Source organism: Coccinella septempunctata, chromosome 3 (genome assembly GCF_907165205.1).
Source record: "Coccinella septempunctata chromosome 3, icCocSept1.1, whole genome shotgun sequence".
NCBI classification, from domain to species: domain Eukaryota; kingdom Metazoa; phylum Arthropoda; class Insecta; order Coleoptera; family Coccinellidae; genus Coccinella; species Coccinella septempunctata.
In genome coordinates this window covers 33,975,996-33,994,291 of record NC_058191.1, presented here as the reverse complement: position 1 = coordinate 33,994,291, position 18,296 = coordinate 33,975,996, and the positions used below count along the sequence as shown (strand labels likewise).

The 18,296-nt window shown below is 35.3% G+C and overlaps 2 protein-coding genes across 2 annotated transcripts in view; one reads left to right on the top strand and one right to left on the bottom strand.

The window, feature by feature from the left end:
- The first annotated feature begins 268 nt into the window (after nucleotides 1-268).
- LOC123310097 (glucose dehydrogenase [FAD, quinone]-like) lies at nucleotides 269-2,912 on the top strand. Its single transcript, XM_044893480.1, has 3 exons — nucleotides 269-470; nucleotides 801-1,016; nucleotides 1,358-2,912. The coding sequence occupies exons 1-3, from the start codon at nucleotides 284-286 to the stop codon at nucleotides 2,806-2,808; spliced, it is 1,854 nt and encodes a 617-aa protein (XP_044749415.1). The 5' UTR covers nucleotides 269-283; the 3' UTR covers nucleotides 2,809-2,912.
- Nucleotides 2,913-5,290: 2,378 nt separating this feature from the next.
- Nucleotides 5,291-18,296, bottom strand: part of LOC123310098 (polypeptide N-acetylgalactosaminyltransferase 2) — a 124,975-nt gene continuing 111,969 nt past the window's right edge. Inside the window, exons 4-9 of the mRNA XM_044893481.1 lie at nucleotides 17,057-17,124; nucleotides 16,812-16,999; nucleotides 11,141-11,308; nucleotides 10,730-10,900; nucleotides 8,216-8,376; nucleotides 5,291-6,063 (exon numbers count right to left, since the gene is read on the bottom strand). Coding sequence (XP_044749416.1) covers nucleotides 5,583-6,063; nucleotides 8,216-8,376; nucleotides 10,730-10,900; nucleotides 11,141-11,308; nucleotides 16,812-16,999; nucleotides 17,057-17,124 — 1,237 coding nt within the window. The 3' untranslated portion in view covers nucleotides 5,291-5,582. The remainder of the gene's footprint in view (nucleotides 6,064-8,215; nucleotides 8,377-10,729; nucleotides 10,901-11,140; nucleotides 11,309-16,811; nucleotides 17,000-17,056; nucleotides 17,125-18,296) is intronic.

Genomic DNA, 18,296 nt, shown 5'->3' with positions numbered 1-18,296 from the left:
TTAAGTCATTTATATTATGGATATTGATGTCATGAGGAAAACATTCATTCCGATAATTTCATTAATTCAGTAAAGCCGCTTTTTAGTGTGCACTTTTATGAATTCACCAGAAATTACCATAGATATATAGATATTCGTTAAGGGTGATACTTATGCAGGATTAACATGCATTATATCTATAAAAATATTTAGAACTTGCAGCAAGTTTACAATCTTGACGTCAATATTGTGTACTGAATTAACGATTGGATTATTGGAAACATTTTCAGAGAGGCCTATCAGAATGCTGCCAGTGTATATCATTTTCTTCCTATGCCAAGTATCTGGTATCGACCAAGATCCTCGAAATCTAAAAATTGAATATTTGTCGAAACTTATCGACAGCGAACTTGAGAAGATCAAGAACTATAAGGTCAGAATAGATAATAAAGATTTACTGGGAAGTGCTGAAAACACAAGAGTTCTGCTTGGTGAGTAATTAAATAAAGCAAATTTAGCATACAGATATGACCTCTATATATAATAGAACAAATGGAAAACCCATTAAAAAAGCTCGAGGTACACTGGATATGAATTAAGAATCAAAAAATATTTTTATTTTCAATAAGATTTGCTCTAATATAACGTTGAAGTCATTGAGAAAGAGCGAGCTATATTCCAAATCATTACTCTTTATATACAGAGTGACATATGTGGCGTACATGGAATAGTCTCCTAACATTTACATTAAGCAATACCAATATTCATTTTTTGTTAATTAGGAATTTTTCATCGAAATTTATACCACTCATTTTTTCCAGAGTATGGAGAGTTCGATTTCATAATAGTTGGAGGAGGTTCAGCTGGTTCTGCGATAGCAAATCGATTATCGGAAATCGAGGAATGGAAGATTCTTCTTTTGGAAGCCGGAGATGTTAATGACGACTTTACAGATATACCATATTTTTTCGAACCAGCTCTCAATTCGGATAGGAATTGGGGCTATTTTACTATACCTCAAAGGAATGCTTGTCTCGGTGAGCAGGATAACTTTATGCCATAATTTTTTCCATGAATATTCACCTAATTTTTCAGAAAATAAATCAAGTTGGGAAATTCAGAATTAAAGGTACAGAACTTCGAATAAATTGTCATTTAAGATCTGTAGATACTGGGTTGAGCAACACAAGTTTACATACTTCAGAAGTTAACAGCATATCTCATAGTTTCCAGTAGTGTGGAAGAGATAATATTTAAAATTTTGTGATTTAAAAAAAATGTTTGATTTTTAAGAGATTCTTCTTACTTCTTTTCGTACATTATTTGTATTCCATGCATTATGTAAGTATTCTATACGATAATACGAAATCAATTTCAGGAAGGATAAATAACCAGTGTCCCTATGCCCAGGGAAAAATTCTTGGTGGATCAGGCACAATGAGTGGTCTTGTTTACTCCAGAGGAATAAAGCGAGATTTCGACAAATGGTCCTCGCAGGGCATTCCAGGATGGACATGGGACGATGTCCTACCCTATTATAAAAAAATCGAAAATTACGAATCACAAAAAATAGACTTGAATTACAGAGGTTTCGGTGGTCCACTAAACGTAGCTTACGTAAAACCTTCAAACCCAATCCACCAAGCCATTATTGACGCTCATGGACAAATCGGCATAAAATTCCTTGAAGATTACAACGCAAAAAGAATAAGCGGTATTTCATTCACCCAGCATAACACCCAGAGGGGTAGAAGAGTTAGTGGAGCAAACAACTACGTGAAAACTGCTTGGAATCGAATAAATTTCAATGTGACCCTCAAAGCATTCGCTACAAAAATCTTGATAAACGATGAAACCAAAACTGCGTATGGCGTGGAATTCGTGAAAAACAACAAGAAATATATAGCTAGAGCTAGAAAGGAGGTGATAAGTTCAGCAGGGTCTATCAACTCCCCGCAGCTCTTGATGCTGTCGGGAATCGGACCGAAATCAGACTTGGAAAGATTGGGGATCCGGGTGATCCAGAATCTTCCCGTGGGCAGGCATACCAAAGACCATATCGGTTTTCAAAACTTCTACTTTAAATCGAACCATGTTGAACCCCTACTCTCAACAGAACAGCTGGTGAAGCAGTACTTGGACGGTGAAGGATTTTATACAGCACCGACAAATTATCGTTTGACATCATACTACAACTCCAGGAATTCATCTTCACCCTATCCTAACATAGAAGTCGAATTTTCATTCCCTAAACCCTTATCTACTGGTTACCCAGGTTGGAGCACTTTCAAAAAGACCATCTCAAACTTCACAGATAAAGTCAAACAATCCTCCACATTCAGTTTAGAATTATTTTTCCTCCATCCAAAATCTTCAGGAACCTTGAAACTAAAATCGGCAAATCCTAAAGACTTTCCGCTAATTGACAGTAATATTTTCGATGACGCTGAAGATTTGGAGGATATTTATAGGGGCGTTGAGGTATCCCTGAGTTTGCTGGATACTCCTGTTGGCAAATCTTTGAACTTGACCCTGGAGTTGGATATTCCAGAATGTTCAAGGGAAATATACAGGTCGAAAAAATTCTGGTTTTGTGTTTTGCGTCATTTTGTGGGACCAGCATTGCATCTTTCATCATCGACTAAAATGGGCAATTCTAATGATCCTCTTGCTGTGGTGAACCACGAGTTGAAGGTATATGGGATAAAGGGACTAAGAGTGGCAGATGTTGGTGTGGTTCCAGGGACAGTTACAGGACATATTAATGCTCAAGCATTCTTGATTGGGGAAAGAGCTGCAGATATGATCAAAAAGCAATATTTGAAATAGTGTAGATATGTTAGGTACTTAGGAAGTCTTTGCACTCTCGAATATGTGTATGATGTTCATTCTACCATAAAAAAATCATAAACTTGCGATTTTCACCTACTTTACACGAAAATAGTTTTATTTTGTAGTATCAGAATTGTACCCATAAGTTACTTCTCAAGGAGTGACTTCAAAAAGTTCTCGAAAGAACAATTCGAACACTTCTCCACAAAATCCTATGTTACATTTTTGACTCATGCGCATTATGACGTGGTCCCACGTCAAGTCAGAGTAATCTGTAGGCACCTTTAGAAATCTTGGTCTGGGAGATTGATTCAAACTTTGCCGGAATAGACTACAATAAGCGCATAAAGCTATCTTGATCTTATAAGCTGGTCCGAAAGTAGTGAAACCCGATACCACGATGCTTTTTCAAAGGATAATACCCAATTTTTGTATCATAATCTGAATCTACATGAAATTCTCGTTTCAAAATAATCCACTTGCCACTTGAAAACCGTTTTTTCGAAGAGTGGGGGTGGAGACCTGAAAAAAAACTGCAGATGTGCAGTTTTTCGACTTACTCTACACTTGGTCCGAAAGACAGTGAAATTATTCGAAAATTTCATATCGAATTCCCTGAACTTTTATGTATGTTGGATAGCCAGTGCTCTGTCTTCATTATACCGCCGAAGAGATTTGGAATATCTGCTGAATAAAACAAAGGCTAAGGTGGGATGTTATTGAGACAAAGTACGAAGTCCTGATATTTTATTATACTGTGTTTTACATCGTCAGTTGCATATTGTAACTTGTAACAGGTAACTTATCATGAGCTGGAAATATATAATGGAATATCAGATCGAACAGAAATATTGTTTTTATCGGATTTTTTTCACCCGTTTTATCATGGTTATTCATTTCAGTAAAAAATCCTCTGTATAAAGAACTACAAATCTAATATACAAAATAATGAACTAGGTATATCTAAGTACATTGATCACAAAGTCTTCTGGATAAACTAGTATACTTCATTAATACTTCTCACTCTACAATGACGATACTGTCCTTACTCTTACAATAATTTTTATTTATTGGCAGCATATCACCCATAAAATAGAATATGACGAATCAGATATTGATATTGTCTCCACTCAATCAAGTTATTTATTCTTGACCATTCCAATTCCTTCAAAAACCCAACAAATAATAAAACCTCTTTATATACAAAATATAACAAAACCTGAAAACAAAATTTATATTATATCGAGAAAAATGCTTACGATTTTTGTGCTATAGCCTAAAAGACTAGTACCTATGAAGTTGATATAATATGAAACATTATTACAGGAAGTAAATAAAAAAATTTCCGAATTTTTTTATTTGATAATATTCAGTGATAATGAAATAAAACAACAAAAATATTCTAGTAGTAGGTAGTAACAAAAATATAAATAATTCGTTCTATGCCATATTCAAAATTTTCAACACACGTACAAGGTGTTCCATTACAATATAAATCCATGAGTTGCGAAAGCTGTAAAAGATATGAAACATCGCAATAAGCGACTGGTAGCGGAATTTTTTTCATTGAAAAACTTTCGCAGCCGATTCCATAGGTATTTGTGATCGGTGAATCGAAAAATAGAAAATTCAGCCTTTTCTGTACTATTTACATCCTTCGAAAATTTTTCAACTCTGTGACTGTGAAGAAAACAATAATTCGAATATTTTGAGAGTCTAAAATAAAGTATATACACGGGTTCTTCATTCAAGTGAATCGAATCAAAATAATAATCAATAAAGTCTGCCTGAGATCCTTCGATATGAAAGTTGAAAAGGGTATTAAAAATTGTTGATTAATTCATAGTCTCCTTGCACTATGAGTACATTTTCGAAAAAGTTTGCGGGTTGCATTGGTGATTCATTAAAACATAAGCACCAGTTTCTTTTGAAGAAATAACATGTTACATGTGTTAATTGATAATTAACTTATTCACAAATAATTTGTATTGATCTGAGGAATGTGAAGCCTGATCACAAGCTAGAAAAAATGTGTTAAGATTGCCGCAGAAAAAGTCCTTCTACTGCTTTTCACTTTTTTTTAAGTATATGTTGTTGGGAGTAAAAAAGCCTCTTGATTTTTTTGGAGGACGATGTAGGGAAGGATGATGTAGTTTTTAAGAAAGAAGTATTGAATTTGAAATAATTACGAGAATAAAAAAAAATAGTAATAGCAAACCTAGAATTACTATAATAGTATGAATACTTTTGGGTATTTTTACATACCTATGAAGGAACGTTCATTCAGTCGAAATTGATTATATTATATCATTCAGATTTTCGATTTTCTTAACCACCACCTTATAATTTTTCAGTGTGAGTATTTGACTTGTACTTATATCTTAACAGTAGATTTCTTGAGGTCAAAAGAAACAACATTTTCTTCGATTCGGCTTGGTTATAGCCATCTTTAGTTGTCATAATGAGCTGTGCCAACCAAAATTTCTTCAGAATAATAAGGTAAATTTATGGACACATCTGTGGATCTTTTGGAAAAAGTTGCATTCGGCCAAAGTACACAATTCTTCGAATTTAATCTTCTTTTAAAATATATGCACAAGTTGAAGACTCATCCTGTATAGTGAGGGCATTCGGCGAGGACCTGCAATAATATGCCCATAGAAAAAATGGTATACGGTCTTAGAGAGATATGGACGAATTTCATAATTCACGATCTTAGGCAGACTTTTCTGTACATCTATTTACAAAACGATAACTAACTAAACTGGCATTTAGGAAGAGTAGGTCAGTTGCCATTTCTGAGTGTCTGAAGCACTATTACATCTTTCAGCTGTAATGCCATGGATATCGTTCAATCGAGAGTCTAAACACAAGGGATACTTGGCGTGCCTCAAAAGACCGCCAGGTTCTATGCGATGCCATTTCTGGTTTTCAGAACCATCGCAAACTCTCATAACCACTTGGGCACCCTTCATGAAGTTGGGCAGTGTCAGGCATAAGTCGTGATGTCGGATGAATCCTGTGCTGGTTAGGCTCCATTCCTGGTTGCCTCCAGTATGGTGACATTGGTACAGAGCCACGTATCCATCCAGAAGGTGCCCCATTGTGTCCAGGCAGAATATGCCCTGTCTGAACTCTCCGGTGTGTGAAGTTGTGGAATGGGGTATGGATAATTCAGGGTAGACGTTTTGAAGATACCACTTGAAAGGTTTACATTGAAGTTCGTTTCTCAGTCGCACACGTTCAGATATGCTGAAATGTGAATAAGTTTACCATCCTTGGAATTGAATAAAGTAAAAAAGTAACATACAAAACATTAAATTCGAGGATGTATTGATATCTAGTTAGCCTAGATCAGTTCCATCCTAAAAAAATATTGCATTACCATAGCAACGAACAATAACTCATTAGAAGTGTCAGTGAGAAGTTTGAGGTCAAAAAAGTAAACCAGAGTTACGCAATAAATTAAAAGAAAGAAGATGTCCACCGAAATTGTGAAAATCGAAAAATTGGAGTATCGAGCCATCATCTGTATTTAAAAGGGTTAATAGGTAAGCAGATTTACGAAGATATGCTTAATACCCTTGGTGATCAATGTCCTGTGTATGCGACCGTGAAAAATTGGACTGCAAGCTTTAAAATAGGTAAATTCTTCATTGAAAATGATGACCGATCGGGAAGCCCAGTTTCTGTGTAAGTCTCCGAAAATATCCATGCAGTTCATGACATGATTTTATCAGACCGTCGAATTGGGCTAAAACGGATATCTGAAGCACTGAATATTTCATACGAACGCGTTTATCATATAGTTCACGCCAAATTGGATATAAGAAAAATTGCTGCAAAATGGATCCCCAAATGTTTGAATGTTAACCAAAAGCGTGAAGGATAGAAGCATCGCTTTCGATCTGTGCTCGAATTGAGAACGATGTAGACTTCTTAAACTGAATTGTTACTATGGATGAGACTTGGGTACTTTTCTACGATCCAGAAACAAAGCAACAATCGATGGAATGGCGACACTCTGGTTCTCCAAGACCTAAGAAATTTCGTGTCCAAAAATCTGCTGGAAAAGTTCTTGCTTCAGTTTTTGGGATTGCCATGGAATAATCATGATTGATTTTTTAGATAAGGGTAGAACAATAAACGGAGATTACTATTCGACATTACTGACCACTCTACGGGAAAAAATTAAAGAGAAACGACGCGGAAAGCTATCCAAAGGTGTTTTGTTTTTGCAGGACAACGACCCTGCACTCAAATCTCATTTTGCCATGCAAAGGGTGTGCCAAAAAAAGGTTACCCTGCCTCTAGGATGGGCAGAAAACTGAACAATAATTGTGATTAGGTTTTTATGAATTTCTGAATATCATATATATTCTTCTACAAATCTTTAAACGTAACAGTTGTTTAACTATCTCAATATAGGAAATCTTGAAACAACTTTTTTTCTGCAATAACCGAGTAGGAAGAAATCAAAAAGTTAAATTGATAATTGTGGATTTGGAAGAAACTGAGTTATATCGGAGAAGAAACAAATTCAAATGTTAAATTGATAACTCCATTATACACATGAATTTAATCTGTCGCCAACATACCTATCTCCCAGCTGGGAAAGGACATCTCCTTGGCTTTTGAAGGGAAAATTTATATTGTCGCATATATCAAGCGCTCGCACCGGGAATTTCTCGAAAAATTTAAATACCTTGAAATTTATTACCCAACATCCCTTAATGGGATGCTGCGCGAGCAGAGATACTACAGGAAATAGAATACCGCATTGAGGTATTAAGTGAAAAACCAGCTTCATTTCCTTCAGCACTCCCTAATTTTATGGGATCAAGTTGAGGGAATTCTGGAGTGGATATTATATTTCATATAATTTGAAGCGGTGTCTTGGATCTGGTTTGCCGTTTTACAACCGAGATTCTGAACAAGGAACGTTGAAAATTTTTTTTTGCTCTTTTGAAACTGTCGATACGCAGGTAATAAAATATCATCCCTATGGAAAATATGAGAAAGTTTTGATTTTGTTTTTATCGATAAGATATAATGGAATTCTTTTCTTGTTTTCGCAGAGAATTATTTTCATTCAGTTGAACCTATTATCCCCATACCACACTGTTTTGAATACCATAACGAAGTAAAGCAAATTTCTGCTTAATTTTTTTCGTTTCTGAGATAACAGTGTTGAAAATATGACATTTTTGGACTTTTTATCGTACATATTCAATTCATTCTAGTTTTATTTTTTGTTGAATATTTCAAGATTCTCTCAGTGCATTTATAAATAAATGAGAAATAACTACTCAGGGCCGTATAAAAGCTCACGAGTCAGGTACTACTTACTCCCTAAGTTGAATTAAAAAAAAATTAATATGTTTGAATTTATTCTGATACTCACTCTCCAAATGGAATATTTTTGGCCAAAGGCACTGAAGCATAGTAGAAATGTTTGTAATCATCCATCCAAACTTCGGCTGCTCTTCGAGTGTTTTTCGCAAACACGTTTCCACTACCCCCGGGGAATGTGTAAGGGTGGCGTTTTCGGAACACGTGACCTACCTGAAAATTCGAATGAAAATTAAAAGGATCGGAAACCTGCCGATTGCGTTCATTTTAATCTGGGTAATTCAATCATTTTGTGAATTTTTTTTCAATGCCGAATAATACTATTTACTTTCGAATTCACCACTTTTTTGGGGAATCGAGATATAAATTATGATGTGATAAATTTGTTTCGGTCTCTCGACTTCTAAGTGTAAGGTACGACATGAATGAAATGAGATCTCAGGCGATTCAAAGTGGATAAAAAGTACACCGCACAAATTCATATCTGAAATGAAATGGTGGAACTTATTGAATTCGATGTTACAATTTCATTCCTGTAATTTAAAAAAGGTTGAACAAAAAACCTCAATGATGACTAAATAATCCTCAACTGAAAAGCAGAAGGTAGGAATATCCATTTTTTGATATTAGGGGTTGCTGGAAAAAAAAAATCAAATAGGTACCTTCCAACCCTTGCAGAGGATTCTCGATAAACTGGTAAATTGTTCCGGAAAAGTTACATAATTCAAAACAAAAATTGACCTGTTCGAGCATTTTTCAACAAATAAATACATAATAGATATGAATTTGTCTGGGCTACATTTAACTCACTGTGTATATATATATTTTTGTGTCAGAAATAATCAAAGAAACGAATACACTAGTAGTTTGTCCCCAAGAGCATATTGAATCAGTTCGTAAAAGGGTTGGTGAAAACCTGAAATGTCCATTAGTTGGCGTTTGCAAAAGTTTGAAACAACATGACGGGAATCAAATTAGGACGCATATGAGATACAAGATCCAATTATTAATTAACTGTTTAACTTGAAACACGCTTCAGATTTTCATTTCATAAATTAAAGACTCACTCTCAGAGAGTGGGTATATTAATGGTCCTTACTTTTTTGGATGTTTTTGAAAATTGTTATTATTTTTTGTTATATCTTTGATTGAGAGTTTTATTTGATGTACAAAGTTTTTGAATTGCTTGTATCCTGAAGTAAACGATATATATGCATTGTGTTCTAAATTCCTGCAATATTGGAATTTACCTCTGTTGGACCATTTATTTCTTTGGGGATTGTCATATACCGTCACACGTTGTGGTTGGTACATGTCTACTCTCTGAAATAGCTTAAAATTGGCCGGTTTTAAGATTTTTTCGAAATAAAGTGGATTTGAAAAAATAACGTGAAAACTGTACCGTAGATTCGGGTGACTTGGGACGATTTTGAAATTCAACTTGTCATATTTCAAAAACGGTGACCTATTTTCATGTGATAAAGAGGTTCAAATATGCTTGATGACTCACACTATTGATTAGGATATACAACATGCTTCAGAATTCGGATATAAATTGAAAAAAAGAAGGGAATATATTTGTCCCAAGTCATCCACCGAGTTGGGAGGCTTGGGACACAAGTTAAAATCCATTGATTCCTCAACTCTCAAATGAAATAGGTGACTTGGGACGGTGTATAGTTTCGAAAAATTAGAATTTGTGATTATATAGTTGAAATTCGGTAAGGAAATTAAATGAAAAACCCCTATTAACAGCGAAAATAAATATATTGCAACTCAAATGTGAAAAAACTAAACGAAACAAAAGAACTTTGATTTCTTTCATTCTTTGGTGATTTCTTTGTGGAAATAACGTAAATAATAATATCCTGCGAAAAATCGGCATATTTCCTGCTGCCAATGCGCCGCTTGTATCTATTCGGCATTGTCCCAAGTCACCCAATGAAACAACAAAATAAAGGAATGAGATCCGTGTTGGCGTTTGATTTTTAAACAACCTTGTTTCATGAAATATCTAATATCCCATGTCTCCAGAAAAAAAATTACACATGCACAAAGTGAAACACATGTACCTACAGGACAATAGAAAGTATAAGGTCCATGAAAACGCGCTTTTACTCTCCTGAATTGTTAATTTTTGCCTGTCTCTGGTCACGGCAAACTCAACAGGAATTAATTGTTAAACTAACCGAAAAGACTCTACACAATCTTATAAGTTTGTCCCTTCACTCATAAATGGTAAGAAACAAAGGAATCTGCAAGGGGGGTAATTGTCCCAAGTTACAGGACAACAATCCTTGGAATAAAGGATGATAATATTTGCGTCCTTTATGGGATGTTCACAATTATGCAAACGTCATCGAAAATTTGAAGGAAATAATGAATATCTGTGTGACTGTATCAATAGATAGATGCATATAAAAGGATGTTAGAAAAACTCCTCGATTTTAATACTTCCTTCCATTTGTCATATGATCGCTTACTTGGACGAAAAAACCTTGTTTAGAACTCGAATATATCTTTTATAAGTATAATAGCGTAACTATGTAATTGTGCAAAAGCTTACTCGACTGCAAGGGATAATTTCCAAGCTTCCTCCGCACTGCCAGACCCTGAAGGATATCTCCAAGTTCTCTCCGCCCCAAATATCCATCTGCATGTCGTATTTTCCGAGTTTGTTGAAGTAATCCTTATCTATAACGAAGAGTCCTCCGGCTATCATGGGAGTTCGTATGGCCTACGAAAATATTCACTAAATATTGCTGATTGAGCCAATTCTTTCACTGGAACTTGCCAGGGTATTTAATAATAAAATAATAGGGTGGAATTGTATCCATAGTGAACACTATGATATTAAGCTACAGACAGAGCCTATGGCAAAAGAAGAGTGGTTACTGAGTTTGTAACGATGAAGTTATGAAAGGAAGCTTATGAGAAGGCTTATGGTAATTCATTACTGCGAAATAAAACAAATTACCTGAGTTGGGTCCCTCTGCCTGCTCTCCCTTTCCGCATAACTCAAGTACTCCCACTTGAAAACTAAATTCCAATCGAAACCTCCCCTCAGATCAGCTGAAGCACCAATATACTGAAAGTTATCCATACTTATGACATCAATCACTGGGCAAACTACCCTAGTTGGATCCTGTAACAAAATAATAACGTTGGAACATGATATGACAGCGATAAAGTTTCTGATGCTGATGTAATTTCTAATGCATTCATCAGTGTTATCCACCGTTCTACATAATTATGATTAATTTATCTCACCCTGTCATCAGTAATGGAAATAAAACCAGCCATCGTTGGGAATTATAGAGCAACTCTCCTATGCTTTCAATTAGCGTGAAAATCTACACCATTAATCAATTTTAGTTTACAGTGAAAATATTATGCTTACGAAGGCAGATAACAGAGATGGTGCAAATTTGGTTCATTTCATTTTCCAAAAAATTTAAATGAATACTGAAAATCATGCAATTCAGTGATCTGAGCTTAAAGAGAAAATCAAGGACAACCTAGGTTTCAACATTCCGAAATCAAAAAGTTTTTCGTTGATGATATAAATTAATTCAGATATTGAAGAAATGAACGAACACCTGCATTTGGACCAGTCAAATAGACATCTACTATAATAGTAGATTTAAATCTCCTAATATCATGTCAATCACATCAGATTACATACTCGTACCAACAAATAGAAGATTTATTAACTCAATTCCAAAGGCCTATATGAATTGATTTGAAAAAAGATGTAAAGAGCCAGCGTCGAAAAACAATGATTGTTGTGTTCGTTTGGGTTACTTCTGGATCCATTCTCGTAATTTCCACTGGGACTGGTTACAGAAATATTACATTTCGCGAAACGTGGAACAAAATATTGCACCCAATATTCTTACTGGGACAAAAAATATCAAGTTCTCATCTTCCAGAAAACACCTATTCATAGCATATTGTTCTATATTCCCACGTTCTTGTGAAATCCCTCAGAAACTTCTTTATTTCAAGGGCGATATAGTGAGGGTTGGCCATTTCCATAAAACTCTGTTCGAAGTTGTAAAATATTGTATTTCCTCCAAGGGTTTTAAGTCCACGTAGATAAACGTCTGAATTGAAGAGCATGTTGTGCCATTTTTTCATCGATTTGTGGGTTGAATCATTTCTCAATTTTATGATGAAGATGCTATAATATGATTCTTTCAATATGCATGATATCATGTACTCTGAAAATCTACTGTAGTATTACACTACGCCAAATGAAAATGACAATATCAAAAAATTCGGTGTATTAGGCAAGTGAATTTCAGTTCGATACGTTCAGTACAAGTGGAGATTTCAATATGAGTAGGATAACATGAGATCATAAAAAGATACCATCCGTATTTAAAATAAAGAAGGTATTTTTTCCACCCTTAGAACAAGCGATAAAAAAAAGTTCAATATAGTGTCGTATTCCCAGTGAAAAGGTGCCTATTGAAAGATTTTGTCGTTTTTATAATAGATGTTTTCGAAAATAGAGAAGTTGTGGCACATTTTCGACCAAATATCAAAATTTTATTATATCTTAGAGACAAATGAAGATATCTTGAAACGGTTTTCAGTAATGGACTTTTCACGAAAATCGAGCCCAGGATTCCCTCCAACGTTTTCACCTGTCTGGTCTGGAAGTACCAGAAACAGCCAAAATTAAGCAATTCGGGGTACCCTGAACATAAAGTCCAAGATCCCAAAGCGACCAGACATAACTTATTTTCACACAGATGAAACTTTAGGATCTCAGTAGAGTCTCATGTGCTTCGAATACCTGCGAACTTGTGGAGCTTGCCTAGTGACACCTGGACAGATACCAGGTGGCAAAGGTAACTAAAAATAAGTGTTACTTAACTTATTTTCACATGGCTGATTGTCATATATGTTTTAAAGAATATTATTCTGAAGTTATATTATAAGTGACAGACACTTTCCATGGGCCAAAACTCTTGCCAGACACGCTGAAGCTCTACAAAAAATAAATGAACTTTACTTATTTTTTTTCTCGATCCTATGATACAGGCATCCTGAAGTCCTATTTTCCACAAAAAAAATTGGATTAACCAAAATGTCGATTATCCGAAATCACTTTGTTCCATATTATTTCGGATAATCGAGACTGTACTGTACTGCAATCGATTGCTGCAAAACCTGGCATCATCTACGAAAATATAACAGAATTATTCTTTCAATAAGAGACATGCCTGTCCATTACCTATTTAAGAATTCGAAAGAAAATACTACCCCATTGTATCTGAATTAACAAGGGACTATGAATGGAGTCAGTTAGTTTATTGTGTATAAGTATGCGCTGTGTATGTGCAAGAGTTGGTACTCTTAGGTATGTGTATGTGCTACGTACGAGCAATGTATAGTATACAGTAAAGGGACTCCAAACAGATTGTGAAAGAGAACCAAGTTACCACACTCTCACTAACTCTGAAACCCATGCATAGTGCTCTCGCGCTCAAACTCCAGGCTAAATAATTTTTATGTTTAGGGGATGTTTGGTCACTATTTACTATTCGTCTGAATGATGGAATATAACTTTTTTAAAGTTAGGTACTTCAATGACATCATTCAATATCAGACATGTGAAAATAAGTGAAGATCATTTAATTTTTGTGCAGATTCAAAGCGTCTGGCAAGAGTTTTGACCCATGGAATATGTCTGGCACTTATAATATAATTTCAGAATAATATTCTTTAAAAAATATATAAAAATGAGCCATGTGAAAATAAGTTAAGTAACACTTATTTTTAGTTACCTTTGCCACCTGGTATCTGCCCAGGTGTCACTAGACAAGCTCCACAAGTTCGCAGGTATTCAAAGCACATGAGACTCTAGTGAGATCCTAAAGTTTCATCTGTTTGAAAATAAGTTATGTCTGGTTGCTCTGGGATCTTACTCTAATAGTGCGCAGCCCAATGCTTTTCAATTAACAACATTCAGAACTGCATTTCCCTAAAAATACTATCTTCAATAAACACGATCCGAAAAATGGTGGAAGACGCTTCAAGATGATGTATAATCCTGAGCGATTCAAAATGAGAATGAAAAGACTGCTACCAACTAGCTTTCCCCTTTTCCCAGGCAGACAAACGTACAGGAAAATTAAACGATATCTGTGAATATGTCAACCTCGACAGAGAAAAGATGAGAAATTTGCCCTTTCCATTCAATTCGAAAGAGCAGAAGAAGTGGAAGAGTCAAAATTAATCTTCTCGGGGAAACTGAAAGAATTTCCCATGAGCCTTGGGCGAATAATTCCTCTCACATTCTAGTTTGTGCCTCGAAATCCACGTCAAAAACTGAATTACGTATTCAGATCCTCACATGCCGCAAACTGCACCCTGCAACCTCGAGAGTTCGCAAGTAAACTCGTAGTGAACAGAATAGCGACACTTGGTGCAAACTTGTGTTCCTCATTTCTCCTCCACTCCAGAACAGGATTAAATTTCCCCCCGAAGTGCTGCACTTTGCGGTTTCTGATGGCGAAACTGTGCAAACATGCCTGACGGATAGGGGAATTATTTCCTTCAGAACCGTCCGCGATTGGGTACGTTTTGGCAATCAAGTGGCCCTTGTAGAAGTGGTCTTAAAATTTAGGAGATTTCCGAATGATTATTATTATTCCATCAATTCCAAACGTTCTCCATCGTAGAAATATGCTATGTTGCTCTGATGAGGTCAAATGAGACCGAAACCATGGTCAGCATCTGCTTTTCTTCGATGGAGCGTACTCCATTTGGGGCCATGACGATGGCAAATTGGCTAGTTCAATTCAGATCGTAACACTAGTTGATATTCATATCGGCGGGTGGTATGCATCTGAATTTATCCTTATTATTATTAGCTTTTCATGCTTTATTCGAAATATGACAAAATTTGGATTTCAAGGTAATCTTCAAAGTCCAGAAATGCAAATGGTTATGGTTCTCAGATAGAGTCATCTGCTAGGAGGTCCAAAACAGGGTGAAAATGATGAGTTATTAAAAGAATAGCGTTTAAGGGGTGGTTCCTTGTTAAAAATTAGTGTAGATTTTTCATCATTTTCGAGCAGTCCCTGTTTAGATACGAGGATGTATTGATATCTAGTTAGCCTAGACCTGTTCCATGCATAAAAAAAATATTGCGTTACCATAGCAACGAACAATAACTCATCAGAAGTGTCAGTGTGAAGTTTGAGGTCAAAAAAGTAAACCAGAGTTACGCAATAAATTAAAAGAAAGAAGATGTCCACCGAAATTGTGAAAATCGAAAAATTTGAGTATCGAGCCATCATCAAGTACCTATATTTAAAAGGGTTAAGAGGTAGGCAGATTTACGAAGATATGCTTAATACCCTTGGTGATCAACGTCCTGCGTATGCGACCGTGAAAAATTGGACTGCAAGCTTCAAAAGAGGTAAATTTTCCATTGAAGATGATGACCGATCGGGAAGGCCAGTTTCTGTGTCAGTTCCCGAAAATATCGATGCAATTCATGACATGATTTTATCAGACGGTCGAATTGGCCTGAAACGGATATCTGAAGCACTGAATATTTTTTCATACGAACGAGTTCATCGTATAGTTCACGTCTATTTGGACATAAGAAAAATTGCTGCAAAATGGATCCCCAAATGTTTGAATGTTGACCAAAAGCGTGCAAGTGTAGAAGCATCGCGTTCGATCTATGCTGGATTTGAAAACGATGTAGACTTCTTAAACCGAATTGTTACTATGGATGGGACTTGAGTACATTTCTACGATCCAGAAAAAAAGCAACAATCGATGGAATGGCGACACTCTGGTTCTCCAAGACCTAAGAAGTTTCGTGTCCAAAAATCTGCTGGGAAAGTTTTTTGGGATTGCCATGGAGTAACCGTGATTGATTTTTTGGATAAGGGTATAACGAGAACCGGAGATTACTATTCGACATTACTGACCACTCTACGGGAAAAAATTGAAGAGAAAAGACGCGGAAAGCTATCCAAAGGTGTTTTGTTTTTGCAGGACAACGCCCCTGCACACAAATCTAATGTTGCCATGCAGAAAATTTGTGATTTAGGGTTTGAATTACTAGAGCACCCCCTTATTCAGCAGATTTAGCTCCATTCGACTATCATCTCTCTCATCAACTGAAAAAAAAGTTTAAAAGGTAGTAAATTTTCTTCCAACGAGGAGGTAATGAAAGCTGAGTAGGTCTGGTTTGCATAGCAAGAAGAAACATTTTTTTTTTAAAAGTCTAGAGACATTGCAGGTTCGCTGTAATCCAATTAAGAGGAGAATATGTTGAGTAATAAAATATTTTCACATTGAAATTTTGTTTGGTTCTGTAGTAGGCTAAAAATTTTCAATATATCCTCGTACGTCTCCCTAAACATGGCAACTGAAAACGATTTATAATTTTTTCTTAAAACCGGAAAGCTGACAGAAATGAAATTTGGTAGCATATTCTATGGGAGTGACCAGGCAATAAAAAAGCCACTCCCTTATTCATTTTCTACCATTGAAAATTAAATTTTTGATAGCTGGGTGAATTTTGAACAAACAGGGTGTCTTTTGTAATTTCTTGCTAAGGGTTTGGAAACACGTCTTTTTTCATGTAGTTCATCTTGTTTATGAATTCTTACCTCGGCAACTCTTTCAAGTAGCGGCTCCAACCAGTTGACATTACATTCACAATGGCTGTCCAGAAAAGTGAGAACAGAAGCCTTAGCTGCATCTGCTCCTTTCACCCTTGATCTCATGAGTCCTTCGCGCTTATCGTTTCTCAATACTCTCACTTTTTGGATTTTTGCCAATTCTTCACCATCCTCAGCTGCGAAAAAACTCCTAAGTGAGAATTCACACTCGGGATAGAATGAGGTATACTTACGATTGTCACTGAAATCATCCACAAGAATGATTTCTTTTATTAGATGTTCTGGACTTCGGTTCAACACGCTGGAAATGGAGAGAAATTGTTCAAGCTTTTGCTAATGATTTGTATGTTTTTGAATGAAAGTGTTGGTTTGTTATTACTAAAAAAATTGTAGTCCCTTTGGTTCATATGGATTCTCTCTATAAAATTTTGAATTACCATAGTCACAAATGGGAAAAAGAAATTATATTTTTTCTTGAGTTTATTGTTGCATTTATTCATATTGTTTTAATATTATTTGTTGAGATTATTTGAAGAATTACTTACGACAAATTATGTGTAACAATTAACGTAGCAGCAATTTCTATCTATAAACGATATTTTTTATTTCACCTTCTTGTGTTTAAGAGGAGAAAACAAAAACGCATAATAAGTTTCAGGAAAAATGCAAGCACCTCCCAAAATATCCATCATCATTATACATACATAATAAAATGTTCGATTTTGTATTGCTCTCATGACTCTCATTCAGTACAGAATATCAAATTGAGTTGATGAATAATAATGTAACAGATTCAAGTATTCCGAAATTTAGCCAGCAACAAAACTTATGATAATGTGATTTCTTCATAACATATCTACTGCTGTTGAAAGGAAAGGTTATGGTAGATACAAGTACTCAATTCTGTACCAGTTTTAATATTCTCAAACCTAAGTTTTGCAATATTAACTGTTGGAAAATGATGGTTCATTTTTGAATTTAATGAGTTTATTGAAATTCCAAATTGTTAATATCTTAATTTAAATCCCCGCAGTTTTTGAGATATTCAAAGCAAGGAAGTGAAAACAATTATTCAAATAAATTCCAAATCTACATTTCCTCCATTCAATTACAAAAAATCCGGTAGGTAAATGGAAATATAGCCCCTCAACTAGTAGAGGTTATCACAACCTGAAAACTCCCATCTTGATTATGGCGGGTCGTAAAAATTTGAGTAGGACTTAGCGGAATGATAGCTAATAAAAACGTTCACAAGGTTTGTTCTTTTTATTTTTCACCCACTGAAAATGCTATTGTAATTGTAGGAAAAGTATGGTATCTTTTATTTGATGGTTCCGAAAACTTTTGCGGTGAAAATCATGCAATTTCGTATTATCTTCACCGCGTTTTTCCAGATGAAACTAATGGAATGAATCTTCTGTGTCATTTGATCCTGACGAATATCTGAAGAAAACTCGAAGCTGCTGCTTTATA